Here is a 27,697-nt window from a genome sequence, read left to right on the forward strand (position 1 = left end):
TCATCAGAAAACAAGCATTTTGATGTCCCACTGCTGTCACACCTCTTTGGGCGTGCAAGTGACTGATGACTTTCAGATAAGAAGCGTTGACTGACCTTCTTGTCCTCAGGCTGTGCTAATCCCATTGTGCTTCTTTGGGATCTCCTCAACTTTACTGTTTGAGTTTTTGTCCTGAAGGCACTCCCACAAAGGCAACAAACGCGCAGAGCGGACTGGAGCGTAGTTCTCGGCGTTTTCATGGATTTGTGTCAAAGCTTGTTTATGACATCACTGAGTCAACATCATCTATGCTGAGAGAAGGGAGCAGGAACAAGGCTATCAACAGGAGACCCCAGAGAGGTCCACTTCTACCAGATCATCTGAAGGAAGATCAGAAGCAGATAAATGATTACTCTGACTCGTGTCTCCTGACAGTGTTTACCCTCGATACTGGTATTGTGTTACATTGCATGTCACCCAGGGACAGAACGGATTTGTCCCCGGCAGCCATTAAAGTTGACATTTCAAACTTCCTTTTCCAGTGACCTATAATGTTACATAAAGATCTGTTTGCACAATGAAAACCAAATTATAATAAGATTTTTTTTTTTTGGAGAAGAGATTATATACGGTTTGTCGGCAGCAAATGACTTTGTGCCTGTGCTGACAGCGGTGAACACGAAAGGTCAGGCCAGGTCCCACGTAATAGAACACGTCCTTGTGTTCCAGGGTAAACATTGTCAAGTGCCACCAAGCAAGTGGCCATCTGAAAACCAGAGCGCACCAGCGCAGTGTAGTGCTGGCAGCCGCGGTGTAACGCAATACTAACAACACTGCCCAATCCATGGATGTTTTTGGTGTTGAATGTGTGAAAGGTTTTATTGAATTTTACGAAAATACGTATGCCTTCATAAATTTAATCTCCCTCAGAAATAGGACGATGTGAATTTCATGAAAAAAAGTTACGAAAATAGGATATTTACAAGGTTTTGGTTGAGCCTATGAAACATTTACCAAATTAGCTTATTACACATGGTCAAAAAGGCAAGAACCACAATCTGTGTTAAAGAAATTACAGAATAATCTAATGAAATTGTTATTTTATTTAAACTAGTGGGTAAAACACTCGCCTATGAACCAGAAGACCCCCACTTACTACCATTGTGTTACCCTAAGTGTCTCCAGGCGGGGACAGTCCCTGTAACTACTGATTGTAAGTCACTCTGGATAAGGGCGTCTGATAAATGCTGTAAATGTAAATGAAACGAAGCTCTTCATATTCACAGTTCATATGTTTTAATATATTAACTGTACATGACAAATGATCAGTGCAGTGTTCGGCAATTAATACTTTTAAACACTTTCTGCTTGAAATGACCAAACCAACAAAAAGACATTTACTCACTTTTGGGAAATAATAAAATAAAAAGATGGCTATTTTTGTCTTTCGAAGAATCAATGCTAACTACAGCCAAGTCACCAGAAAGACATTCTGACTGTGAAAGAGTTTCACTATGCAAATTGTCCATTTACAGGCGAGAGAAGGAGAGCCGCGCCCACAGCTTAGGGCTGATGCATCATTTTACACCCCCTCTGTGAAACGCATACAACACATACAGCACTTCAAACCTGCATCACTCACCGTGGCTATCAGCAGTGGTCCGTTTCGTAGGGACCACAGCATCATACACCACTTTAAATCAGCAGGAAAAAGAAAAAAAAAATTCAACACAAGGCGACAAACTACTTCACACGTTGGAAATGGCTCTCGGTGGGGTTCCTCAGCTGATGATGAAGACACGAGGGCCTTCGTCTCTCATAGGAGGAAGGGTCTCGATGTTCTCAATAAGGATGTGCTTGTCCTCCCTGCAAGGCGGGGTCTCCCCTGCCCGGGGCTGGCACAGGCTGCTTGTCAGCTCCTTCAGGGTGACCTGTACGTCTTTAAAGAGATGCAGCATGCTCACTCCCAAGATGATGACCAGAAAGCCACCCACGGTTCCCACGATGTCCACGCCAGACATGGCACGCCACTCTTTGAAGAGAATTATGGAGGTGGTCAGCACCACCGTGGTGAAGCAGACGTAGTAAATGGGGTAGACCAGCAGAGTGTTGAAGGTGTCCAGGGACTTGTTCAGGTAGTTCACCTGGGTGATTATGGACCCAACGAGAGCGAGCAGCAGGATCCAGGTGAGCGGGTGGCGGATAACGTGCGGGTCGGTGAAGAGGGTGCGGATGGCGATGCCCAGGCCCTTGACTGAGGACACGGTGAAGGCCCCAAGCAAGGAGCAGATGCTGATGTAGACCAGGATGTTTGTGTGACCCACTCTTGGGGAGACGTAGAAGATGAGGGCCAGACAGGCTACTAGTAGAACGCAGGCATAGACAAGGAAACCTGTAGAAATGGGGTTGGATTTGGATTTATTTCATGGTTAAATACTGGCTAGTTTTCTCCTATTTCACTGGATCAACACAATTTTTATACAACCAATAGCGTTTTTTTTACGCTTGCAGTAAATTAACCAATAATTTGTATAGTTAAAAGTTATAAAGACACAACACCAATGTTTAGGGCAGGGGTCAGCTCTTTAATCCTTACACTGCAGCTTTAAGTGTTTTTTATGATTATTATGATCTTTTTGGGGGGCTCAAAATATGAGTCACTGTAGAGTTAGCATAGTTCGGCTAAATTAGGGTGACCAGATCTGCTCTCCCAAAAAACAAAAATGTCTTCATTAACAGACATTTGCCACATTAACATTGCTGTGAATGGTAACATGAGTGAAGTGTGTCCAAAAGGGTGTCCTTCTCATTCATGCGTTCATTCATAGTTTTGATGCCTTCAGTGAGAATATGTAAATGGTCATGAAAATAAAGAAAACACAAGATGTGTCCCAACTTTTGGCCTGTACTGTATGTGGCTTTGAATGTGAAGGTAGCGTCTGGTGGAACCAGAAACACATAATGAATCTAATGAATCACAGGTAACTGGAACTAAATGTCAAACAGTTGTTCCCCATTCAATTCATGATGTGTTGATACATTTCCAATGATGTGAGGAAGCTGCATTACAGAAGCAAAATAAATAAATATGAGCCTCCGCTACAATCAGTGCTGTCTTACCTGGATCCAGGAGCTTCTCGGTCATTTCGTTTAGGGTGGTCACCCCCTCCTCTTCAGGGGCATGGATCACCATGATGGTGCTGCCCAGGAGGCTCAGGACACATCCCATCTTCCCCAGCAGGTTCATGGATTCTCCCAGAAAGTAGGAAGACAAGACTGCACTGAAAGCACAAACGTGAAATGCAACGGTCCTTAAATAGTCGACAGCTCGGCAAACATTTAAGAGAATACCACGTTTTAATATCCTTCAATATCAAGCACCTCAAGAGCCCAACTCAGGTCGTTTTCAGAATTAAAAATGTTTTTTAATTCCTCTTACAGGCAATATTCCCTTTTCAGGCATTCCCAGGTTATTTCATTTATTGTCGGGTTCCCACCACGCCCTCCAACAGTACGACATTCTTTTCACATGAGTGTCGCCAAGGAAATGGAACAACTCCAGTGGAAGTTAGTTGCCTCAGCTTGACTCCATACTTCACGTGCCCCCCCCCCAGGATCGAGTTGCAGGAACGAGACGGTCCTGTTTCAGAGCCGCCGCTTTTCCAGAGATGCCTAAAGGATCTGCAGCTGGTGCTCGAACCTGTGAACTCGGCTGCATGATCCAGGGCTGCAGTAAAGCTCCTTCATCCAGCTGTTCGCTATTGCAGGCATTCATGATGCCGGCTTCACGCTCCATATAAAGCCAGAGAGAAGCTGTCACTGTAGATCCTTCCGACCACGAATGGAAGCGAATTGTAACAAATCACTACAGGACGTACTGCTGTACTAGAAGCAGACCGTAGTTATTCTTAGAACCGAATAGGAGATATTAAAAGAAACGCAAGTACCTTTGTGTATATGTCAACACACACACGCACACAGTATAAATAGTCATGAGCACCTTATTTCTGCGCTGACAAACCTCGAGGGTTTTCACTATTCATTTCAATAACGTGACATCTAAAAGTATCTGCAGTGTAATTTAACTTGGTGATGCTGGAGGAGAAATCTGAATACATTTGTGCACATTCATGAGAATGCAGAAGCGGCGGAAAACACACCTACCTGATCAGAACGCTAAGGGCACCCAAGGGAGTGACTACAGTTGCTGGAGCAAACATGTAGGCTGCAAAATTAGCTACCTCGCCCGATCCCACTGAGGAAGACACACAAACACAGCATGCAGAGGCTGCCTTCAAAATGACAAGACTGGATTCTGCCAGAGTGGCGAGACTTACTAGTTAAAAGGCCACCCCACCAGAGCCAGTCCTTCAGGTAGCCATGTCCTCCTTCACCTGCATTATACACAGAATCAATAGAATCAATGCCACATGTGCCAGAACGTAGTGCAGTCAACATGTTCATTCTTTCTATGAAAGGTCCCCTGGCATGATGTTTTCAGTCATCCCCGAATACTGTATGTGATGTCATCAACACCATTCAAGGGGACAAATTCCAGATCAGACCGTCTGAGCTGCTGCTCTCTGAATGGCCATTTCTAGCCACTGAAGGACCATAGACAGGCTAGGGGAACTCGTCTTAATGTTAAATAATCTCACAAAGTGAAATTTTCATGATGGGGGACCTTTAACACCATCCCGTATTTCCCTTTTGAGAGGGAACATACATACAATACGTGTACATACACAGCACTAGTAGAAGTATAATACTCCTGGACCCTGTTTACTGGAACAAGAGATAATATGGGTTTCTATTTTAACAGCGCTGTGTGTGGTAGAAATGACGTTTACAACCAGGGACATGGTGGCCAATGTCACATTTAGTAGAACTCCTGGAAATGAATTTCAGTGACGAGTGCTAATCTACAATTACATACCTCTATAATACTTTCTTGTTTACCCAAATTAATTTTTAATGAGGCCGAAGTCTGTGCTTCGCATGACGTTGCATCTAATGCAACAGATACTGACATTATTTTGAGCAACTTCATTTTATGGCCCATAATAATATATATTTTTTTAAATCATTAGATGAAACATAAAAAAAAGATATGATATGACAAAATGACTGAATATTTTAAGTTGAAGGGCAGAAGCAGTAAGTACCAGCTCTGGTCTGTCCGTTAATGGCCAGTCGGAGCAGGGCCTTCTTCTTCAGGATCACGCTGCCTCCGATGAGGAAGGCTGACAGCACGGCGAGCGTCAGGCCGATCCAGAAGTTGCAGTTGCTCCATTTGTCGACTGCCAGGGCCACTTCAGTGGAGTTGTTCCCCTCAGAAAACATTGTGTTGATGGAGGTCTTCGCACTGATGGTGCAAATGGAGGTTTGACCTGGGCACACTAATCGGACGACGGTGACTGAAAGAGAAAAAAAAATGAACAGAATTCAACTTACACAGAAGCACAGCAAAAAGAGGACTGGACGTGCGCACACAATATTTTAAAACTAGTGCCGAACAGTTTAACCCTCGGTCACGACGAACAAAAACTCTGTAGAGGGAGTGCTGCCTTCTCAAATTTCACCTAAAGCAAGAGGTGATCTCACGACAGAACTGTGCTAATAAAATGTTACCTGCGTTGTTAAAAGGTTTTTTTTTTCTTTTAAAAATACAGAGAGAGGGAGATCTCGTGAGAATTGAAGCCTGGGGCTTTGGCAGAGATGGAAACATGGAAACAGAGCACTGGCAGCGTGACTGGATAAATAGGACTTTGACATGTTAAAACAAACAGCGCCGGTTGTCATTATAAAACCCCACGACAGGAACGTCTTAGTTATATTAAACAGCAGGAAACGTGACACATTTGTCTTATTGTCAGCGTACCGTTTCCGCACGAGTCCGCGGACAGCGTCACCTCGGGAGTCATGTCGGTCTCTTCCCCGCGTCTCGGTGCGTGTGAGGGCGCGGCTCATGGGAGCCGGAGCTGCGGCGCTGCGGTCTGTTATCTCGGCCCAGGTGAGCGCGCGCTCAGGTGAAGGCGCGGCCCCGCCCCTCGCCCGTGATAGGCTGCCGGGCGCGACCACGTGACCAGTCGAAACCGCGGCCGTGCTAACGCGCGCTAGCCTAGCATCCTAAACAGGCGGCCAATTCGTTTTTTTTTTTTTCTTTTTTTTTTTATTCCTTTATTTTCAAATGCGCGAAGCAGTTCGTTCATTCCAGCAACTCGCCGTGCGTCTCTTTAGCTGTTGCGGTAAGTAAGCGGTTTAGGTGTAAGACAGGTTGGGTAGGTTTCCCCGTCACTGTAGGTGTTTGCATGTAAAACACACAGAAGCGGGATCGCGACACGCCCGGCAAAGCGCGGCGCCGCGGCTGCGCGCTCCCGGCACGTTTCTGACACGCAAGCACACGTTCCTCTTTAAATAGCTGGTTCCCCCACTTTCTGGACACTCTCTACCAAGCTCGGGTAGAACTTCTGCATTTGGGTTCCATACAGAACCAAACAGAGGCTCCGGGGTTCCTGTCCCGAGGAAGGGCAGCGGTAGTCGCCTCAGTTTCGCTGGTGCCGTCATGGGTCTAACTGGTTCTCCTGCTTTTGGTCGCCTGTTCGCATCAGCCGGGAGGGATCATGTGTCTGCTGGTCTGGGCTTTATTAAGTATCCACGGGGAAAGGAAATATCTGAGCATGAAGGAATAAATTGGATGCTAATGTGGGGGTAGCGGCCTCGTTGCTTTTCAGATGCAGAAATTTGTCCTAATCCTCAAATACTAATGTTTCGTAATAAAGTGATATTTTTAATTCACGTTCATTAACAAAATTAAGCAATTGATTGCTTCATGATGAAACAATTGAACCATTTCTTTATTAGTTGTTGTGGTTCTAAACGAATATTAACTAAGTGTGAGAAAATAAATGTTCTAACAAGATAGAGGTATAAAACTCCATCAATTGAATTTCCTTCGAAATCCAGCAGAGGTCAGACTTGACCTGTCAAACAGATGTTGTGCCATTTCTATTTCTGCATGAAAACAGACAGACAGTTCGATATGACGTGCCAATCAAATTCATTAAAGTCACTAAAGATTAGGTTTGTTGTCTATATCTGAACAATCTGTGTGCAGATTTCATCTTAGGAATAGGCCGACTTTACAACGCTGCTTCATCAGTCCACAATCTGCCTTCTGTGAAACTCTTTATAGATCCACATGCTGAAAAAAAGAGCAAGAATCATTCAAATAAGCGTTTGCATACAGTTTAACACACTGAAAATGACAAGGTAAGTAGATTAAACCAAAAACATTGGCTGTCCAAAGGTTAACCATTATCTATTACACAAAAATTAAAACGACTTATTATTGATTTTTATGTAGTATTATACGTGTAAATGTGATGCTGATGTGTGCATCTGGCATGCAGGTTCCAAGAAAGCTGTGAAAGATTAACATTACATAAGCAAATTATCACAACACTTCTCATCAATTCTCCTTGCTTATTGATTGCTGCTTTGAGAACATTTTCTGGGGCCTGAAAACACTCCTCAAAGAGAAAATGTTACTCTGCCAATGCATTATGCAATCAAGAAATTCCTGCATTAAAACTAGACATTTTTTTGCTGTTATCATATTTAATGAAATATTCTGCCCCCTGGATCTTACCACACACATATTTTCTTTTTATTAGCTAAAATCTAAATATACACTTTATATTCTAAATATACTCTACGGTCAGAGATGGATGTGGATTTAGAGAGAGCAGTTCACCATTATTTTCTAGATGACTTGAATTGTATATTTACATTTAGGTTATTTGACTGTCTTTCTGTGTTCCTTTATGACGCATTAATGTACAAGTTCAATTTTGAACATTAGTACAGATTTTTGAGTTAAACGTGACTTTCTCTGCATTATCACCGTGCTGAGATGATTCTGCAAACTGAGAACCATAAACAGAACTTCACACTGGCTGGATGTTCTCTCTGTGTAGCGGTTTGCTGACCAGAAAATGCAAATGTAGTGGTATAAAATTGCTGAGTTGTCAGCGCTGGGTTCACGTGCTCCCTGTGTAGCTGTTTGGAGCCTCAGTCCAAAGACATGCTGGTTAGACAAATACTGACTTTTTAATAGTTTGTTGTTGTTTAATTGTGCAGTGGGCAGCGGTTGTGTAGGTGTTCTCCCTAAGGTCAGCCGCAGGTGACCTTGCAATACAGGACTTCCAACCAGTGTGGTCACACCATGTGACATTCGGTTATGTCACATGGTGTGACATTGGAGCGAGCTTCCTCCTATTTAATTCCGATTTCCCACCGCCGGCTTGCATGCTAGATGGAATGGTGTCTGTAGGTCCCCACCCGGTATCCTGGATGTACGTTTTTACAGCATTTACCAGACGCCCTTATCCAGAGCGACTTACAATCAGTAGTTACAGGGACAGTCCCCCCCTGGAGCAACTCTGGGTTAAGTGTCTTGCTCAGGGACACAATGGTAGTAAGTGAGATTTGAACCTGGGTCTTCTGGTTCATAGGCGAGTGTGTTACCCACTAGGCTACATCCACTCCATGTAGGTATTTGGACCCAGTGCTATTTATGTGGCGGTATCACAGCAACAGTGAAAAAGAGCTTTATTGATATTTTACATGTACAATAGATGCTATATCTGGCTGTTAAATGGTAAGATATTTATGAAAGAGCCCCCACAGGTGCATATTCTTTCCAGCAACATATTAAAGATTTAGAAATTAATAATCTGGTTCAGTTTTTTTTCTCCCAACAACAGGATGTCTTAAATGCAGTGGCTCATCTGTTCTTTCAGCTACATTTAGCACAAGATCCGCTATCCTGGCCAGTAGAGCACACTAACCAACCACCCCTATAAAACATTTCCCCATAAAATAAAAATGTAGTTATTGTATTATTCCTCAGCACATCACTGAGTTGTTGGCTTCTTCAATAAACCGCCTGTGATTGAACAGTTTGTAAGGGCTCTGATAGATTGCGTTGTTACCACCGCTGGGGTTTTAATCTTGCAACTGCTGTCATGTTATGATCAATACAACCTGCAGCATTTGGCACTTTTGAACATTACTAGTGAAACAGAGTGAGTGCAATTATAATGTCTTCTGTCTGTCTTTTTTTCCTTCCGTTCAAGAGTCATTACACACCAAATTATTCTATGGTAATTTCAGCATAAATTATGTTTCCTAGTTTTCTATAGAAAAAACGTTGAACATTTCAGCCGTGACCATATTGCACATGGTGTTGATGATTGTCATGCAGCTCTAAAACACCAGGCATCAGTCCCACAGACATTCCAACTAGCAGAAAACCATTCAGGCAACATAGGAGGTCTTTAAATGAAGCCAATATCAGTCGAGCTCTGTCTCTAATAGGGAATTTGTGCCCAGAGACTAATAAAATAAAGGAAATTAATGGATCATACCAAACATTTGATGTTCACTTAATAAAAAAACAAATTGGTTTCTCAAAAAGTGTGATCGTTCAAATATGATCAGCTATTGAAAAGAGACCATCAGCTAAGGATTGCAGCTTTTATATATGATGCATTGTTTTTTTTTTGGAGGGGGGGGGGGTCTACAGAACTCTCCACGAGAGGCTTCATGTTGTTCCGGAAAATTTAAGCTGTGTGAATTCTACGTCCATAAAACCAACAACAAGATAGTGTGCATGATCAGCAGCGTGCCGTTAATGATGTTTAGCCGTGGTGGTGTTAATATTTGGTCTTTTGGTCCTCTCTGGAAGGGGGTGGTCAATATGTTTTTAATAGCTCATAAAAAGCCCAGGCCCATTTAGTGCATTTTTTTCAAAACCGTTTAGAGAGAATGTGTGTGTGTGTGTGTGTGTGTGTAAAACCCTGTCATTGTTGAGAATATTACGATAATAGCCTGTGTAGGTAATAGCTTCTCCTGAGATGCTTCAGAACAGATGTTCTCGGTTTTCCACACCAGTCTCTTTTCACACGCCCTTCATTGTGGATGCGTCACCTGGAACGTTCTGAAGAAGCCACACATTCTTATAAACCAATAAAATGCATTTACATTTACAGCATTTAGCAGATGCCCTCATTAAGAGTGACATACAATCAGTAGTTGCGGGGACAGTCCCCTTGGAGCAGTGATGGACCTGCGACTCTGATCTTCTGGATCATAGACAAGCGTCTTCTCCACTAGGCCGCCCTCCATTTTAATTTGCAGCTCAGTCCAGGTGTCCACTGTACCCGACAGCAGGTCATGTGCTTTCTTCACATTGTGTCGCCTCTGTTCGGTTTGTGATCTCCATCCCGAGACAGAGTAGGTCTGGGCAATCCCACCATTTGAAACGGGAGCCCTGCTTCTCTGTTGGACGTTCAAGGGCGTGTCAACCACGTACTCGCCCTGCTACTTACCGCTGCCGCAGCTTTTCCTCACCCCTGATGGCCACGCGAATCCGCAGCCGTGTCATCCGAATTTGTTTGGCTGCCACTTTTTCCGAGAGCCTCTTTCATGGCAATGCGTTTCACTGTCCTCCTCCCAGACAAGGTCTCCTCCCCCCCGAGACGCTATAGAATGAGCAAAAGGTGCTATTATCTCAGACATATCTCAGATCTTCTTCAGATGGGGCTGTTTTTTTAATTATCATGATCACTCACAACTGCGCTGAGTTCTACATGTTTACCTCCCCCTCAGATGGCCCGTGGGGACGAATCATACGGATTATACGCGGACGCTATACATGTTTTTATGTTGTCGGAATCACGTTGGCCCCTGATCTTGAGCCCGGCGGAACATGTGTTCACCATTACTCGTCCAGATTTGAACTTATTTGCACGTTTTATTGCTCCTCACGCCGGAAGAGCTGTGAAGTGATGTGAAATGAATAATGAAACTGAAATGGGCGGCATCTGAGTTTTCATTCCTAACTAGGCCTCCCTCGGCAAATCGCTTCTTAAACGGTACGAAATTGGTCCATTTCCCCAGTAAAGAACAAACACGTATTGAATATTTCATGCACATTAGATTTCGCTCAGAACGTGAGGCTTTATTAAATGGGGATAATTGGCGGTGTAGCCCCGCTTTTTAGAAATGGCGCGGTGTGTTGCCGCTGTTGCTCCTCATGAGGATCTGACGGTGACATTCGTCATTTGTAAATGGGTCAGGGTCACGGTCGTTTTAAAAAGATGGCATCTGCGCGGCCTCCGCACGGTGTCGTGATTAACAGCAATCAATGCAAAAATAATTACAGTGAATGTCCAAATAACAACAAAAAAAACCCCACCAGGGTTCGATAAACAGTCATGCGGTATTGAACCGATATCTACGTATTGCTATTATTTCTTTTCCCAGAGGGAAGGGCAGTAATGACATGGCAGGACGGGCCTCGCCGTGTGCCGCACCGGCAGCGGATGCTGAAGACAGGCTGTGGAGGTTGTGGAATTGCTAGGTTGGCATGGTAACGGCTTTGGGAGCGGGGGAACGAGCGGTATGAGTGTTTACTCTCTTAACAATGAAGTTCACAATGAACAGGCGACACACTGGCGCCCAGCGTGGCCCTGCTCCTCAGCCCTCGGAGACCTCCTATAGAGGCAGCAGGCGCCGCGCCGCGCCCCGCCCTGCCGGGGGCTCTCTGCACTGCTTTAAATCTGGTTCAAGAGCTCTAAAGAAGCTATGGTCTTTTTGAAACTCAAGTAACTCACTCCTGGGGGGGTCCATGCTGAGCTGTTATCGATGTACTTTTACTTTGATTATTGCATATTAATCATTCCTGGTGGTTCTAGGAACATTTGGGTTCATTAAAAAATCCCAACAATAAATTTTAGTTTCTAATATAAACAGTGCAAAGAATCTCCACACCTCCAAAGGTAGGACCTTTAATATGGACGAAACCGAAGCCACTGTAGAACCATGGAAGAGAACCAGATGGGTGGAGGTCTGACTCAGGTCCCAACATGTGGTCCTAATGGCGGTCAGACTTTATGCGGCGTGACCTCCGGACACTCCTACACAGATGGCTGTGGCAGCGCACAAGTCTTGTCAGGATTCGGGGTGACACTGCAGAACCACCAAAAACCACCATGTTCAGTTCTCCTAGAATGTTACTTCTCTAACATTCAGGTTCTCCTTCCTGTTGTGTGACTGCTGTTGTTTTTTAACACAAGCAAATCAGATACATGATCAGTGGACACTAAATCTGGAACAACATTTTAAACAAAAATTATTTTCAGGTGTGAAAGATAGGTTAGAAAACATATCTTTATGAAATAATTCGTTTTGTATTGATCTTTACACAAATCAAACTTTTTTTTGTTATTTTGGGTTCTCTGTAAAGACATTCAAATGCCAATTATGCCCCCATCTGGTTTTCAAACCCCAATATAATTCATTATTTTTCCATATTATATTATTATAGTTTAATTTCACTCTTTTGAGTGCAGTGACTCGTGGAAAGATGGTTCTTCTTCCATTTCGCCTCCTTAGTTAGTGAAGGAGAACACTGGAAAGAAATGTTCCATTACCATTCTGTTCAACATCACGCTGTGTTCTCTGTGAAGTTCCCTGCACCTTTTCCTTTCTGCTTATAGCTCCTTTGAATCTGCAGGGAAACTCGGTTCTTGCACCCAACCTTGCCAGTTTTTTATTTTTCTTCCCAGACAAGAGAACAGAGAAGTGAAAGGATAAGAATATCAAAAATATACCAGAATAAATACCGTAGAGCTCGCCGTGCATTCACAAGCCCCCATCTTTCACATGAAGGCACAGGGTGTTGAGAATAACCTGGATTTTAGGCTGCGTTTAAAAAAAAAAAACGTGAAAAATGTTCAAAGCTAAACCTCCATCAATTAGATCAAAGGCTGGAGTGCTGCTAAAGACCCCTGTCTGTACAGTACCTCACCCCGAGTGTGTTAATAAGAATAACAAAAAGCAATCTGCGTGATGGGAAGACTTGAAAGCGTGACGTCAAGGTTCCTATCATCCTTTTTGAAAGCCGGGATGATTGGCGTGCGGATGTGTGCCGCTCCGTAAGTGCTTTATCAATAGAGTCAAAATAACCCCGAATCTCTTCCTGCCGCTCGCAGGAAACATGGAGTCTGCTGCATTGCAGTGCTCCTCGTTCCTGTTTTATCTGCGCAGGGAGACGGGTGGCCCGGAATTAAATTGACTGGCTCCCCGAGCTGTGGTTTTCTATTTTCTTCAGGAGGAGCTGTAGATCAGGGCCTGCCGAGCTGGGGCCAGAGACATAGAAACAGATTGAATTATTCAGGAGTATGAACGAGTCTGAGTGCGGATTGTATGGAAACACCTACTTCTGAACGCTCATTATACTTCATACACTTGCATACCTCATCTACTGAGCTGTGACAACGATTAATTGGGCTAAATGTAGCTTAGGAGCAGCTGGAAAAGATTGTCTCGCTACTGGGCCATATGTGGTTTGTGGCTGGCAAGCTACTGCACCCAGAAGAATACATTAATACCCATTAAGGAGCAGGCGGTTTGACGAAGCTCCCATTAATTCGTCTGAAGGGATTTTAAAGGGGCGTTCCGTCCAAGTGGCAAAATAATAAATTCTGTTTCTCATACGTGGACCACAGACTGCAGACGCCTAATAACCATTAGGAACCATTTGAATATTTTACTTCAAAGTGCTTTCTCTGAATTAACAGCACAGTCCAAGAACACATCTACTGGTGCTTCTCAGACACAACTTGGGTGCATCCATCACCGATCTGAGGAGCTGTCCACAGTAGATTCCTGGTGCTTTTGACTGAAAGGTGTAAAAGGAGGTGGTTCAAGGAGAAACCCAAGAACATTTGTTTTCATTCACTTCACTGATTTTCGCATACTTCTATTTTTACGAACAGACGTAAAATTGCCAAGCATCGCCAGTGGCGCTCCGTCATTTGAGCGATTATTTCAACTTCAAACCAATCAGTGATGGACTGTTGAAACTGAGATTTTCCTTTGCGTTCAAGGAGACCTGATCTAGAATTTCACATTCCTTTCAACGTCTAACTACTGCTAATGCGGGCTTGATAAAAATTCACAACACATCAGAGCCTGCGTCCGTTTTAATCAAATCTCCGTGCAGGCAGCCAACACAGAAATCCACACAGTCATCTGTGTAAACAGGCCTGATGTAGTCCGCGAACCCGGGCTGAGCAATACGGGAGGTTTTAATGAGCTAAGTGCAGTTTTAATGAGTGGATATGCTGTAATTGCAGACCTATCAGCACATCGCTGGATCGTACTTAGCCTGTCGCGGTGCTCTTCGATGCCAGAAATGACACCACTTCCTATCAAGTGCTGCCCTGGGTTCATGAAGCACAGAACTGAAGGTTCTCTCTCTCTCTCTCGCTCGCATTTGTGGCAGCACAGAGTAATGGGCGAGCTGAGAGAAGACAGTGGGCACAGTTGTCCATTTTTATAGCACGGACGGGTACTTGGCTGTAAAAGCAATTATGGCAAAATTGTTCCTTTTTTAGCGCCTATTTTCTAAGCAATCAGGTGAAATTTGAGGCACAGTCCCATGAGTTCCTCCAAGTGAAACTGCCGCGTATGTAGACTCCGGTGTGAGATGAATATATTTGCAATTCAATTCAAAATGCAAGGTGACATTGTGCCTGCTCTTTTTAATCTGCACGTTTCTTAAATTTAGTCTGCAGAAGGTTTCGGATTTTGACAGCTTTCTTTTTTTATTTCATATGATGAGAGGGGAAAGAGGGAAATTCATTATCTTAAAAGAGACAAAAAGGAGGGAAAAATGTCATCGCCGGTGAATGAAGGCAGCACGTCCAGGCTGAGTAAATGTGTTGGATATCAATGAACAAATGAAAGAGGATTACAGATGAAAGTCTTAAACCAAAATTAAATTAAATGATTTTAGATGGTTTTTATTGCTTTAGAAGTTTGTCATTGGCTGCTTACGTTGACTTCATATAAACAAACTTTTTTCCTGTCTGCAAAGACACACAAAGAGTCTATTTTTAAGATGATTCACTAGTTCACAGTGAACATGTTTTATTTTGAGTACAGATTAGAAGTGTTGCCGAAATGGGTGATTCTGCATCGGTTTACTGGGAAAAATTGCTTGTTAAATATTTAAAGTAGTTGCATATTTTTTAGCTAGTGTTTTATCAGAGACAATTTTATGCTGAAATAATCACTCATCTGATCGATGCCATGAATATAAATGTTATCTGGCATCACTGCTTAGAGTACTTTGTAAATGTGATGCAACAACAGGCACGCTTTTACATCATGTAGGTTGTACGAGAGCTGTCAATCATCACCATGGGATCTTTTAATAAAACCATGCTCTCTGTTATAAAAAAAAAAATTACACACTGACAACAAGGTTAGGTATTTTCTCCCCTTCAAGATACAGAAAAGTAGCAAGAGATTCTTTTTTTCCTGCTTATTTATTTATATCTGATGGAGGTCTTTCAGCCCCAAAAAGGTCTATAACAGCGCTTTGAAAATATGACTCAGAGAGAAAACACTTGAAGTTGACATTGACATGTTGGCTTCAGTTTCAGCCTTTAAATAGCCCCGAAAGCCTTTTCTCTAACACACTGCACTTTGAGAGCTATTTTGTTTTACTTTCAGCAAAGGCCACACCTATGGGGAAATGAAAGTGGGAGCCCATGTGGCATTTATTGTGATCAATACCACCCACTGGGACCAATAGGCAGAGAGAGAGAGCAGAATCCGGATCCTGTGAATAGGCACATTACATAAAGGTGGCCAGTGAACAGGATAAATTCTCATACTCTGTTGATAGATTAATCTGGGAGAGAAGGGAAAAGGGGTGGTGGGGAGCTGGGCTCCCACATGACTACAATACTGAGTAAACGAGATTGGTGGATAACCCAAGTTCGCCCGGATCAATCCAACCTTTTAATAGGGCTTTTGAGAGGCAATTGTAAAACAATTGCCATCTTCAATTGGCAGATTTAATAATGCATAGCATGTGTGGATGGCGCCCTCCCACTAGGCCTAATTTTTCAAATGCCACAGATACAATGAGATGCAGACCACCATCCAGTGTGTTTAGGAAAAAATGCTTACAATTTATTGTAACACTCCTTACCAATATGTTTTCCCCAGCACAGGTAATTTCAAGCACATCGCACTGCCACTGTCTAAAAAGGTATTCTGTGAGGCAAACACAACCACACAAGAACAAAATAAAATTGTATTCAGCAGGATTAGAGAGAAAAGAAAGAGAGAACAAAAACATAATTATCAAATCAAAAAATGGGACAATTTCAAACAGAACTTCACTACAAATACAGGACCAGAACCAAAACTTTAGAACATAACCGACTCGAATAGTAGTCAACACCATTTCAACAAAATCATCAGTTTATCTGCACAAATATACTATATCATACAGCTGTTTGTTTAGTTTATTACTCATTTTTTAATATAAAGCCATTCAGGTATAAAAAAGTTAGTGATGCTCACTCTCCCCATGTTTTGTGCTGTGCCAAATTAGTTTAAGTAAAAAGGAAGAAAAAAAAAACAAAAAAAAAAACACTGGATACACAGAACAATGTGGTATAGTACAGCATGGTCATGTGAAACCAACCCACAAAACGAACGCCCTTCTATGAAGCCTTGATCATCCTTCCCCAAACCGAGGAAAAGAACAGTAAGTCCGTCCGGGAGTTCAGTAGGAGCCGCAGGTCCATTGGGCGGCTGCTGAGGCGCAGCGTTCCGTCAGCAGGGCCGGAACCAGTAATCCAGCTGCAGTCCAGCTGTTCCCTACTCAGCAGAAGGGCGCACCACTGGAAGCGGTACCGTTCCAGGTGTATGCATGTGCTAAAAACTGACCGGCTGCAAATTTGTTTCTTCTTCCTCATCCTCCTCTTCTTTTTTTTTTTTCTCCCCACATTTCCTGGTTTGCTGAGCTGAAAAATGAAATAACAAATCCCATAGCTGAACTAATTGGTCGACTAATGCCACCGTCCCCTCGCTCCTGGAAATATAGGGCGCAAGCCTCGCTAATAAATAATCCAATTTGTGTCAGGCTGGGTCAAAATGACAATAATTGTCGCTGCTGTCTCTTCATAAGCAAATTGTGGTGAAGTGCTTTACACTTACACAAACAAAAGGCAAGATGGGGGGGGGAAATAAATATATATATATATATTTTCTCTCCTCAAAGGGATGAACATGCAACATAACACAAAGGAGGAAGTCATGATATTTGTTAAATATGACAAAAAAAAAAGAGTCTATCCTTGATTTCCCGATCTCTGCTCAACCGTCTAGACCTTCGCTGCAAATAAAGGAATGAATAATTCATTAAGCAAATAAACTGGGGAATAGGGGCTCTAGGTAAGGCAAACATCACGGAGCTGTTGGAAAATCAACACAATAAAAGAGGGGAAAGTGGACCTGGCATAGAGAAAGTGTCTCTTTTCTGGGGACGTGGGGAGGAGTTTCCCTTTTAACCTTTTACACAAAATAATAATAAAAAAAACTCCCAAACAGCTTCTTTATTGCAGCAGATGAGTTTCAAAAAAATGACCAAACTTTATTTTTCTTTTAGAAAAGTGATTTTTTTTTTCTCCTTTAAGAATCCAGCGTGATCCATCAGTGAATCCATTTGGCAGTAGTTCAGTGAGCAGGAATGCTGCAGTGCAACACGCCCCCCCCCACCCCTGTCTTTCTTTACTTTCTCCCCGTCTCAGTTCCATCCACCTTTTGATGCTCCTTCCCTTCCGTCTCCCTGCGTGGGTACGGGCCGGCCGTCCTCACATGCCCGTGGTGCTGAGGCCCATGCCCGCCGCCTGGCTCATGCAGGGAAGAGTCTGTGCCGCCTTGGGGAAGTCGTGAGCGACGACGCGCCCGTTCTCTCCCCCGCTCCCCGTCCGACTCATCCGGCTCAGGGTGGAGCTCAGCATGGCCGCATCGATGATTTGCTACCAGGAAGAAGAACAGATGCTCAGATAAAAAAAAAAAAAACACTTTTCATCTCGATTAATACCTAAAGCGAACATTTCTGACTTATCACAGCTCCTAAAACATACACATATCTGCATGAATTATTGCTATGAGCTTTATGTGGGGGGGTTGCAACGTAAGTAGCAACAATGAAAGGCTTTGCGTGGCCGTGTGTGCGCTCGCTTGCTCCAAGGCCTCCGCCATTCGCTTTATTTTAACATAATTCAAGCCTGTAGGCTTGAAACCGAAGCTAATGATCTGCATGTCGGCTTGTACCTCCTTGCCGAATAAATGATTCAAATCCAGCACACTTCAGTAGCTCCGGAAGATTATGTTCTCGGGCCGCTGCTGACTAATTGGTCTTTTTTTATTTTTTCCGCAGCAGCGATTTGGGCCTGTGATATTTTAAACATGGCAGATACACGGCCGCGGTGTCCGTCCGGCATGTCGTGTAAACATTTCCGTAGAGCGTTTTGGCGGGAAAGCAGCTCTTCCGTGGTCGAGGAGGCATGAAACGTCTGCTAGCAGCCGGCGTAATGATGCCGATGGAGATAAACCGCTCCCTCCCGCGCAGGGACCGCTCTGTTCGTAGCGGCACTGCCGTAATTCAACAGGGCCTTAGAGGCCGAATCGTGCCTGCACCCAGACCTGCACGAAAGCGGCCTTCAGATTGTATTCTGGGTGGTTCTGAATGGAATTAAGGGACTTGGAGTGAGGACACGAGAACAGAATGCAGCTCTGGACATGTAAAAACATGGTGGTGATGGTCCGTGGGGGTCCGTCTCCTGTTCTTTGCTCTTGGTAAATAATAGGTGTGAAGCGCCAGCCATGTTTTTTGAGATCGCCTGATTGGTCTGTGACAACTTCCTGTGAGTCAAATGTATAAAGAATGTTCACTTGTGGTTTTGGGGGACTTTCCATTTTCTTTTTCCATCGGGAACTGGGCCTGCCAGCTTCTGAGTCTTTGCCTCCTTTCTCTGTCTTCCTTGCTTTTTCTCTCTCTTTGTCTATCTTTCCTCCTTTCATTTCATTTTGGTTTTCTCTGTAACATTGGTACCTTTTTACATACAATATTCACATGTAACTGCAATAATAATTTACTGGTGTTAATAAATTAGAAACTGTTCATTCTCCTCAGTTTTACCATTCCATGAATATTAGCCAGACAGAAAAAAGGAAAAGAACAAATAAACACTCAATGAGCACTATGGTGATTAAATGATTGATTATAATAATTAATGCATTGTGACGTAGACGTGGATGAATCTGCATAGATGCAGTGCAGAACATATTTCAGTTTAATCATAATGATGGTGCTTGGTGATCTTTCTGGCAGCGGCATCAAAATTCTAGTTGAAAAGAAGTGCCCTGGTGACTGTGGCAGCCTGATCTGAGTACAGCACTGCTTGGGGAAATTGATGCCAACCGAATTCTGGTGCTGAACGTCCCGTGGATGAGCCCTTAAGTCTCATCCGACTAACGCATTTGAAAACCTAACGTGAAGTAACGTGGAAAACTTGATTGGATGCATCGTAATGGAATCGAATCATGATACCAGCGAAAGTTCACACATCTAGTGTCCGCTGGCTGATCCATCCTAGTTTTTCTGTGCATGTATAGAATGGATTAGGCAGCACTTACTGATGATCTGTGACCTCAACTGATGGCATTTCCAGCAGTTTGGAGGTTTGTGTGCTCAGAAAGTGGTTATCTGTCATTTCTCTGGCTGAATTTCTGCATTTTCAGTGTCAATAGCAAAAAAAGTCATGACTGACGTTAGAACAAAGATGGATGAAGAAGATTTTGTGATTGGGCGTCTGGTTCAAGTCAACCCAAAGACTGCAGTTGGTCCGATGGAGACGAGTGTATTCCTGGATCTACAGGGAGGAGCTCCAGTGTGAGTCATGATGAGCCATTACGTGGCAGCGCATCATGACACTCGCCACCCACATGCCCACTGTATTGCACCAAGACGCAGGGCGCTCGATAGGCGCCGTGGCCCATGTGCACTGACATTTTGGCCTATTTTGCAAGTACATTAGCACCAGAGGAACTGCTTCAGCCTTTTCATTTTCTTTTACAATTATCAGAATGCGCATTTACCAGAAAAATCTGTAATTATGCGAGGAGATAATTGATTTAGGGCATGAAAAACCTTTCATTTAATGATGCGAATACAGACTGTAGTAGCTGTTGGTGATTTTAGCCAAAGGATATGGCGATATTATCTGGCATTTAGGTGATAATGAGATTTTGCATTAAACATGAGGTTCCAAATTTTTTCATTAAACTAGCTTGCCTACTTGTGTTGTTTTATAAGACATTTTAATTACAATTAGCAGTTTGTAATTATGAACACTTTTTTTTTTTCCACCTAGCTTTGTAGTTTTGCACCTTTCCACTTTGCACTAGCAAAAACAGCAAAATGAACATGCCCATAAATGTCATTTGTGCTCCCTGCATTATGCTAGGCCTCGGATCAAGAAAACAGGACCCATGGTCATTAAAATTTTACGTTATCATTAACACTAATGTAGCTAAAATGGCATGTCCAGATTATTATGATGGTTATTTCAGACTCCTGTCTCTGGACTCCTGCAGCTTCATAAATCCTTTAGGCAGCACTGTGTGGGATTTATTACCCAGCCCTAGACAGCAGTAAATACTTTTATTAAAAACTCTATTATTTCACCTTTTGGATGGTCTTTAAAAGTGTATGTTTTGTCTGTTGATGACAAATCTTAGACGTAATGTTTACATTTACATTTACATTTACAGCATTTATCAGACGCCCTTATCCAGAGCGACTTACAATCAGTATTACAGGGACAGTCCCCCTGGAGCAACTCAGGGTTAAGTGTCTTGCTCAGGGACACACTGGTAGTAAGTGGGATTTGAACCCGGGTCTTCTGGTTCATAGGCGAGTGTGTTACCCACTAGGATACCCACTAGGAAATTGTGTGTATGAGTGTGTTTGTGTGTATGTTTGCTGTAACACCTTCATTCTCCGAGACTCAATCCTGGACTTGTAACAGAACTCGACCAATGCCACAAGCATGGCGAGTCCCAGTCCTCCAATCAGAATATAGAAGACGCCGGCCACATTACTGAGGCTCAGAGCGCTGGTCTTATCCTGGAGGACACAGGAACACAAGATCAGACACACACACACACACACACACTTCAAACACTGCACCACGAACACCACACCTCAGTAATAATCTACGTTTACACACAATTACACACCAATCAAATGCATACCTGTCATGATACATTTAACTATTGTTAATGTTGCTAATTATTAACAGAATGTACATTACTGTCATTAAGAACACACTACTGCATTAAAACTACAACTCACACAGACATGCACGGTCATGCACAAGTCACAAGATGTGTATAAACATATAAATCTTGCTGACTAAAACTGGCTACTTCATCAGTCATGCCAAATTCATTAACCGAAAAAAAAAAACTATGCCAACATCTACAATTAATTAAATCCTTCGGCTCCCTGATAGAGCTATCATAACTCAATTTGCCAAGCATTTGTTGAACGTATTGAACTTTTAATCTGCATTTCAGTGGCCGAAGTAACGCAAGACAATTGAGAAGGGAAGTAATAAAAAAAAAAAAAAGTCAATTAGATTTTCTCACTTGCCGTTAATTATTTAACGTCTGACAGGAGATAGGGGGGGTCCCGGTGGGCGCGCTAAGCCTACGGCTAACCCTGCTGGCTAGGCATAACATGAAGGGTTGCGGACATCGGTGACATGCAGTAGCTTGGTGACCGCCGTTGAGGTCTCATCCAACAGCATGCACATAGTCTCAGGACAGATACAGGGGAGAAACAGAACCGGAGAGAGGGGCTCTTTGGGGGGAAGCAATCCAGCTATGGAGCGGTGGGGGGAGTTTCAGCTCAGTGTTTTTATCTCCAAACTGTCATTTACTCAGGCACCCGCCGCCTGACAGGCTGGAACTCTGCAGGCAAGAAAAAAAGCTGAGCAAATTGCTCTTTTTTCCCCCCTCCCTCCCTCAAAGATGGCCGTAATTGTCATGTATAGATTTAAAGCTGTGTCAAAAGATGTTTTTTTTTTTTTTTTTTTTTGAAACATTGATTTTTTTTTTTTAGGGGTCCGGGCATTTCCTTTGATGCGCTGTTGGCTGGATTTTGCGGCGTCCTACTGAGCCTTTTCCCTCAGGTTTCTGCTTAAATAAATATTTAATTGCGAATATGGATCCATCACAACATCACGCTGGGAGGACCCATGCCGAGCTCTTCGGTCGGCTCTTAATGTCCTCTAATGAATAAAACTAACCACGTCTGGCATGCCAGGAGTGCTTATTGGCACTCTGGGCGCGGGTGCTAAGCGATATGTGCGCTCTGTCACCTAGGCTGCCGTGCCGAGTGCACCTTCTAATAGCATCTCGCACAGCATGCTGGGTGATTTTCTGGTATAAAAAAAAAACAAAAAAAAACACCACCACCACCACCACCGACTGCTAAGCTGCAGCAGATGTAGCGATTTGGCGGATGCCGGTCTGAGCAAATGGCAGCTTGGAGACACAACGCTACAGCGCTGAGTGCCAGTGGGGGAGGAAGAGAAGAGACCTTGGGAGGCATTAATGCTGGATCTCGGTGTTAAGGAGAGGACCAACGTGTGGACTGACCTTTCTTCCGGAGTCCTTGCTTCCACACTCCCCTTTATCGTACCACCATTTGTTTTTCAGTTTGTCTAAGACGGCTTGCTCATTGAGCTTCAACACCGCTAGGTTAACGGGGATTCTTCAACCGGGGAAATAACATAAATAACATTACCCATGTTATCTTATGTTATTCAGCACAGATTAAACATACACCCATAATGAAATATTCATGTGCTCTACATGTCTACAGGTAAGATAAAAAAAAGAAAGGAAAAGAATAAAATCACAATCACACAATTTGAAAGTCTCACTGTAAAAAGTGATATGAGTTAATACTCCATCTAGCTTGGCTTCCTTTCTCCCTACTTGCAAGATGTGTATTACAATATCACTTTGGGTAACCGGCAAAATGTGGAAACACTCGGTTTGGCAAACGTTTCGGCCAATTTGTTTCTGTCAGGTCATGCAGCGTGAAATCACACTATTTCTTTTATCATTTTTTTTGTTAACTCTGGCTTTGTTTAAGGCAGCAGCTCCTGCTACTTCGGCCAATAGGGTTTGGCAAATGCGCGTTGCAGCCGGCGTGTTTTCGGAACGGAGTTGCCGGTTACCCCCCATGGTGGTGGTTACCCGCTGGATAGCTCATACTGGGTCTGACCTTGGAGTCCCCGCCCCCGCTGCCGCACTCTCCCTTGTCGTACCACCATTTGTTTTTCAATTTGTCCAACAGGCCCTGCTCGTTCAGTTTAAGTACTGCCAGGTTTACTGGGTTTCTTGAAATGATAATAAAATAATTCTGGTCAGCATTAATGGAGATATGATACGGCGAGGCAGAGGTGTAAGTACGGAATAAAAGAAAAAGAAGAAGAAAAAAAAATTGAGGAGATTAAGAAGAGGGAAAATTAATTAAAAAATATAAATAATAGTTAAAGTAACACTGAGCATGTGCCCGACTCTGAAAGAGTTTAGAGGGAAGCGGGCAGCATTTCTCCTGTTTCTGTAATGTGCAATAATGCTGTGTGACCAAATTATGACAGATTTTACCAAGCAAGACATACATTCTTTCAAGAGAATAGGAAGGGATTACCGATGCTTTGGATTTCAAGCATGACATACCCCTCCACATTTCTTTACCCCGGGCAAGCTTAGGCAGATTATTATCACCTAACTCCATTTTCTCGTTCTTAACAAACTACTATTGTTAGCGCACCGAGGTGAGCGTAGGAAATAAATCGGTTTATTCCTCTGCAGATTTTCGTCAGGAGAATGGCATTAGAAATATAAATTGGCTCATTGTTCAGCACAATCCAAAGCATTTGTAACACCTTCCCTCGTCTTTGTCCTTTTCCTACCACTGTTCTGTTCTGTTCTCGTGGTCGCGGGGAAATGTGCCCAACAATGAAGCAAACACACCTCCTGTAGGCTGGCTCTGCTAGCTTAGTGTCTTTCTCAGTAAAACCCCTGAGATCCTTCGTGTCCCAGGAGGGCAGGACAGAAAGCGCTCAGTGACGTTATGAATGGTTGACAGAAACTTACATTTTGCACCTGATCCTCTATGTCTTTTTTTTTTCTTCCCTCTTACATGATTGTTAAAACAAGGCAAGGAAATGAGAGGAAAGATAATGAAAGAAAAAGGGGTGAGTTTCAGAAACAAATTTGTCTTGGTGTGCTAGACCAGGTGCACGTTTCTGGCGACATGGACATTAGAAATTGCAGGTATTGTCAGAGCAGGAAATTTTGCATCTGATTACTACGTTTCAAGGGTGGCTGGGTTTGAGCCGTAATCAGTGTGTGTTCCTGTCTTTGCAGGAAACCTTGCTGGAGCCAAATCGGTGAGGTTTCCGTGTGAAATTTCTCTGACTGTGGCTTAAACCCAGCCTCCCCACATGGATCAACTACCGATCCACTCTGCATCATATGAAATGGACACTAATACATGTGGGACCAATCTGGTATGTTGCAGGTATTATGCAATCTAACTTTACCAGATGATTTAAAAACAGTCAAGATACAGAAGAACAAAATAATGAACCATGACGTGAAATCACTTTCTAAAGTTAACAGAAATCTGGAAATTTAATCAGAATATCACACATCTATCAAGCAATGAAAGGTAAAGTACATTCAGAATTTTTTGTGTTTTAGCTACTACTTCTATGCATTATTATGCATATATAAAATATTTCTTTTAGCACTATGGATCTATATCAAAATGCAAACATGTCACACAAAGACAGATGAGGTATCTGCCCTGATACTGATGTGATAAGACATGAAAAATATGAGCAAGATACTAAATGTATGATAAAAAATAATAATTGCTGTAAGATAGACAAAACAATTAGAATTTTCTGCTCGAAAGATTCTATTATTTATTGAAATATCAGAAATGATATATATTTATATAAGTTAAATATATTTAAAGTTCAGATCTTTTTGTACTGAACTGGCTGCACTAATGCACTGAACGAATAGCATAATGAAAATCAGTTAATCCTGCAGTGCAAACTGTATTTAATTAAGATCTCCAATTACCTTTCAGTGCCTCATAAATCTGCAATATCATATTGGTAATGGGTTTGTGAGTGCGTTAGTGTGTCACCAACTTTAACTGCTCAGTGACTGATGGTATACAGAAAGTGCGATGTACAGAAAGTTATGCTGATAAATGTTGCCCACGGGATATGCTTGACATAATAGGATGGAAAAAAATAGTATTAAAGTTCGGCAGATGAGAATGCACATGGATGGGAGAATAACATTTATAAAGCAGTTGAGAGCTGAAGGGATGACCAGGACAACAATTCCAGGGACTTTCGAGGCAGGAGAGGTGTTTCCACCAACCATGAGCACAGAACAGATAGATACTGACCTTAGCTCATGGCAGTGCAAATGTCTGAATAATCTTTAAATGGACCAGTGGAACATGCTACGGCTTCATACACAGGCCTTGTCCACTTTATTAAATATAAAAATTATCTGCCTTACAGATAAAACAGGTACAGGGCCCACCACACCATGTGTCACCACCGTCACATATCGTTGCGCATAGCTCAATGGGTCGAACTAGAGTAAATCAGAGTATATTTTACTCGAATATCAGTAAGGTCGACTGTTCTCCTACCACAAAAGTCACTTTACATACATATTAAGAAACAACCATAAAAAAACAAGTGAAGTCGTTACCTTAAGGCCGAGCCTTTTGGAGTAGCTACTCCATAGCCCTTAGAGTCAAGGTTGCCCCCGACCTTCATAGTGTCACATGGCTTGCGCTGCTCAATGTACTCATTCATGGTGGACTCCAGCAGGTACGCATACTTCCCTTTAGACTTCCTGACTCGCACCACACCTTCATCCGTGGTTTTCACGAACACAGACGGGTCTGCAGACTTCATGTAGGACCACATCTTCTCAAACACGGCGATCTTGGATCTCTGGAAAGTAAAACAATGAATCCATAATAAAGCCCTTATTCATCCTGCTTTCTGCACCAGTGCTTCCTCTATGTGGAGCTTTATGTTTCTACGTTTAGAATCAGGAATATTTGGTGCACATCATTGCATTGCGAGGCCACTGGGAGCAATACACTGTATGATGCGATGGGTTGTCAGAAAACATACTCATACATCAATTATTTATCATCTCATTGTTTAATAATTTATTTGACACTTCAATTTATTCAGTTGCAGTCTTCCTGTACGTATAGACCATATATTTATCTTCTGTTTAATGTGGTGCTGAACACTAACCTTCGGTGTTTTCGCAATTCATGTATTCGTTTTTGCCTTTTTATGTCAGAAACATGTCCATAATTTTCTGATTATTAATGGATGGAAAATGCATTTACAAAATATGTGATATGAATATATGATATGCATCTACAAAATAATATCAGTTTACATATTTGAATTATTGTGCTCTAACCTAATGGCATAAGGTAATTAACAGTTATTTGAAAATCATGTATTTTGACGCTAAATTTACAGTCTTGATATAATTATCATTGTCACCCCCACAACAATCTTGCTCATCATATACAAGCTCAATGTGTGAAAGTTCTGTAAATTCTGAGCGTACCCTGAAGAACTCTTTTGTGGAACCTCCGTCCAGCGTGCCATAGGCAATCTCCGTCTGTTTGGCCAGGTCCTCAGCACTCTCTATGGGTGACACCATCCTCTCCACTGTCAGGAAGGCCGCCAGGTTCGCCGTGTAGGATGAGATGATGATGAGGGTGAAGAACCACCATACTCCTCCCACAATACGGCCTGACAGGGACCTACAATCAAATCAGACCTGAAGCGTTAGCCGCAGTCTATCAACTTGCAAGATCTTCAAAATGAATCTGGCCCGGTTTCCATACTGGCATACAGCGTAGTGAAACATGTCACACACACACGATCTCCAGGGCGGCCCTATTAGAGGAAAGCACCTGGAACCCCCAGCATGCTCCTGAGGGGGAAGGAGGTTGCATGTGTGAAATGGGAAAACACCGCAGGAGTCCTCCTCCCACTGCACCAACATTTAAAAAAAATTATGCTTATTTAAATGCGACACAGTGTGTGCCACGTCGGGGATGGAAATTATGAAACGGGCAGTAAGAGTTAAAGGAAAGGTGATGTTTGTATTTCAAAGGCAATATTCCTTTCTCCGGGTTACCCAGTAAAAGACGTGGCTTTAAAGAAATTGATGGGGAAAAGGAAGAACAAAAGAGCACAAAAATAGCCAAGTGTTGTTTCCATGCAAAGCGCTGGATAAGCTGGCCTCCGCTTTCCTGATTCACCGCCGTGAAGCCAAAATGCACCAAAAAGAACATCCCTCACCCACAGACCTGTTTCCAAATCCGGAATTCATGGCAATCATTCTTCTCTGGAAGAGACACATCTGACAACCCCCACACAGGCCCGTTTTATCCCCCAGAATCCTCTCTGTACAATGCTGCACTCACGCTGAAAGAGAATCTGAAAACAGCCTGGGGAGATGGAACCCGTGGGGGAAAGACGGGGCTGTTTTTTGTGGCCGCTGGTGGGCGGGGTGTTTGGTATTTGGACGTAGGGAGGTAATGGAGGCCCCATGCCAGAAGGCGGCCTTGTTCTTTCTTTCTTTATTTTTGCTGATCTGGTACAAGCAAATTCCA

At 43.0% G+C, this 27,697-nt stretch overlaps 2 protein-coding genes across 6 annotated transcripts in view; both read right to left on the reverse strand.

The window, feature by feature from the left end:
- Nucleotides 1-1,258: 1,258 nt before the first annotated feature.
- nipal4 (NIPA like domain containing 4) lies at nucleotides 1,259-5,993 on the reverse strand. Its single transcript, XM_028983951.1, has 6 exons — nucleotides 5,861-5,993; nucleotides 5,145-5,396; nucleotides 4,317-4,373; nucleotides 4,144-4,234; nucleotides 3,100-3,260; nucleotides 1,259-2,371 (listed from the first exon to the last, which is right to left on the reverse strand). Exons 1-6 carry the CDS (start codon nucleotides 5,901-5,903, stop codon nucleotides 1,761-1,763), a joined length of 1,215 nt encoding a protein of 404 aa, XP_028839784.1. The 5' UTR covers nucleotides 5,904-5,993; the 3' UTR covers nucleotides 1,259-1,760.
- Nucleotides 5,994-16,009: 10,016 nt separating this feature from the next.
- The window catches only part of gria1b (glutamate receptor, ionotropic, AMPA 1b), a 51,622-nt gene continuing 39,934 nt past the window's right edge, over nucleotides 16,010-27,697 (reverse strand). Inside the window, exons 12-16 of one of the 5 annotated variants that reach the window (XM_028982368.1) lie at nucleotides 26,641-26,839; nucleotides 25,750-25,997; nucleotides 22,588-22,702; nucleotides 20,915-21,049; nucleotides 16,010-17,894 (exon numbers count right to left, since the gene is read on the reverse strand). In XM_028982368.1, the coding sequence (XP_028838201.1) occupies nucleotides 17,727-17,894; nucleotides 20,915-21,049; nucleotides 22,588-22,702; nucleotides 25,750-25,997; nucleotides 26,641-26,839 (865 nt within the window). In that variant the 3' untranslated portion in view covers nucleotides 16,010-17,726. Of the gene's footprint in view, nucleotides 17,895-20,275; nucleotides 20,652-20,870; nucleotides 21,050-22,559; nucleotides 23,337-25,749; nucleotides 25,998-26,640; nucleotides 26,840-27,697 lie in introns of those variants that run through there. The other 4 variants (XM_028982366.1, XM_028982369.1, XR_003750055.1 and 1 more) reach the window with 4 other exon arrangements.

The sequence above is a fragment of the Denticeps clupeoides genome, chromosome 6 (assembly GCF_900700375.1).
Source record: "Denticeps clupeoides chromosome 6, fDenClu1.1, whole genome shotgun sequence".
NCBI classification, from domain to species: domain Eukaryota; kingdom Metazoa; phylum Chordata; class Actinopteri; order Clupeiformes; family Denticipitidae; genus Denticeps; species Denticeps clupeoides.

Bases quoted from the DNA above. Each gene is read 5' to 3' on its own strand.
- nipal4 (XM_028983951.1), bottom strand. From the start codon at position 5,903: ATGACTCCCGAGGTGACGCTGTCCGCGGACTCGTGCGGAAACG. The intron at 5,397-5,860 runs GTACGCTGACAA...TTTCTCTTTCAG, and splicing joins CGCGGACTCGTGCGGAAACG to TCACCGTCGTCCGATTAGTG. The intron at 4,235-4,316 runs GTAAGTCTCGCC...TGTCTTCCTCAG, and splicing joins GTGGGGTGGCCTTTTAACTA to TGGGATCGGGCGAGGTAGCT.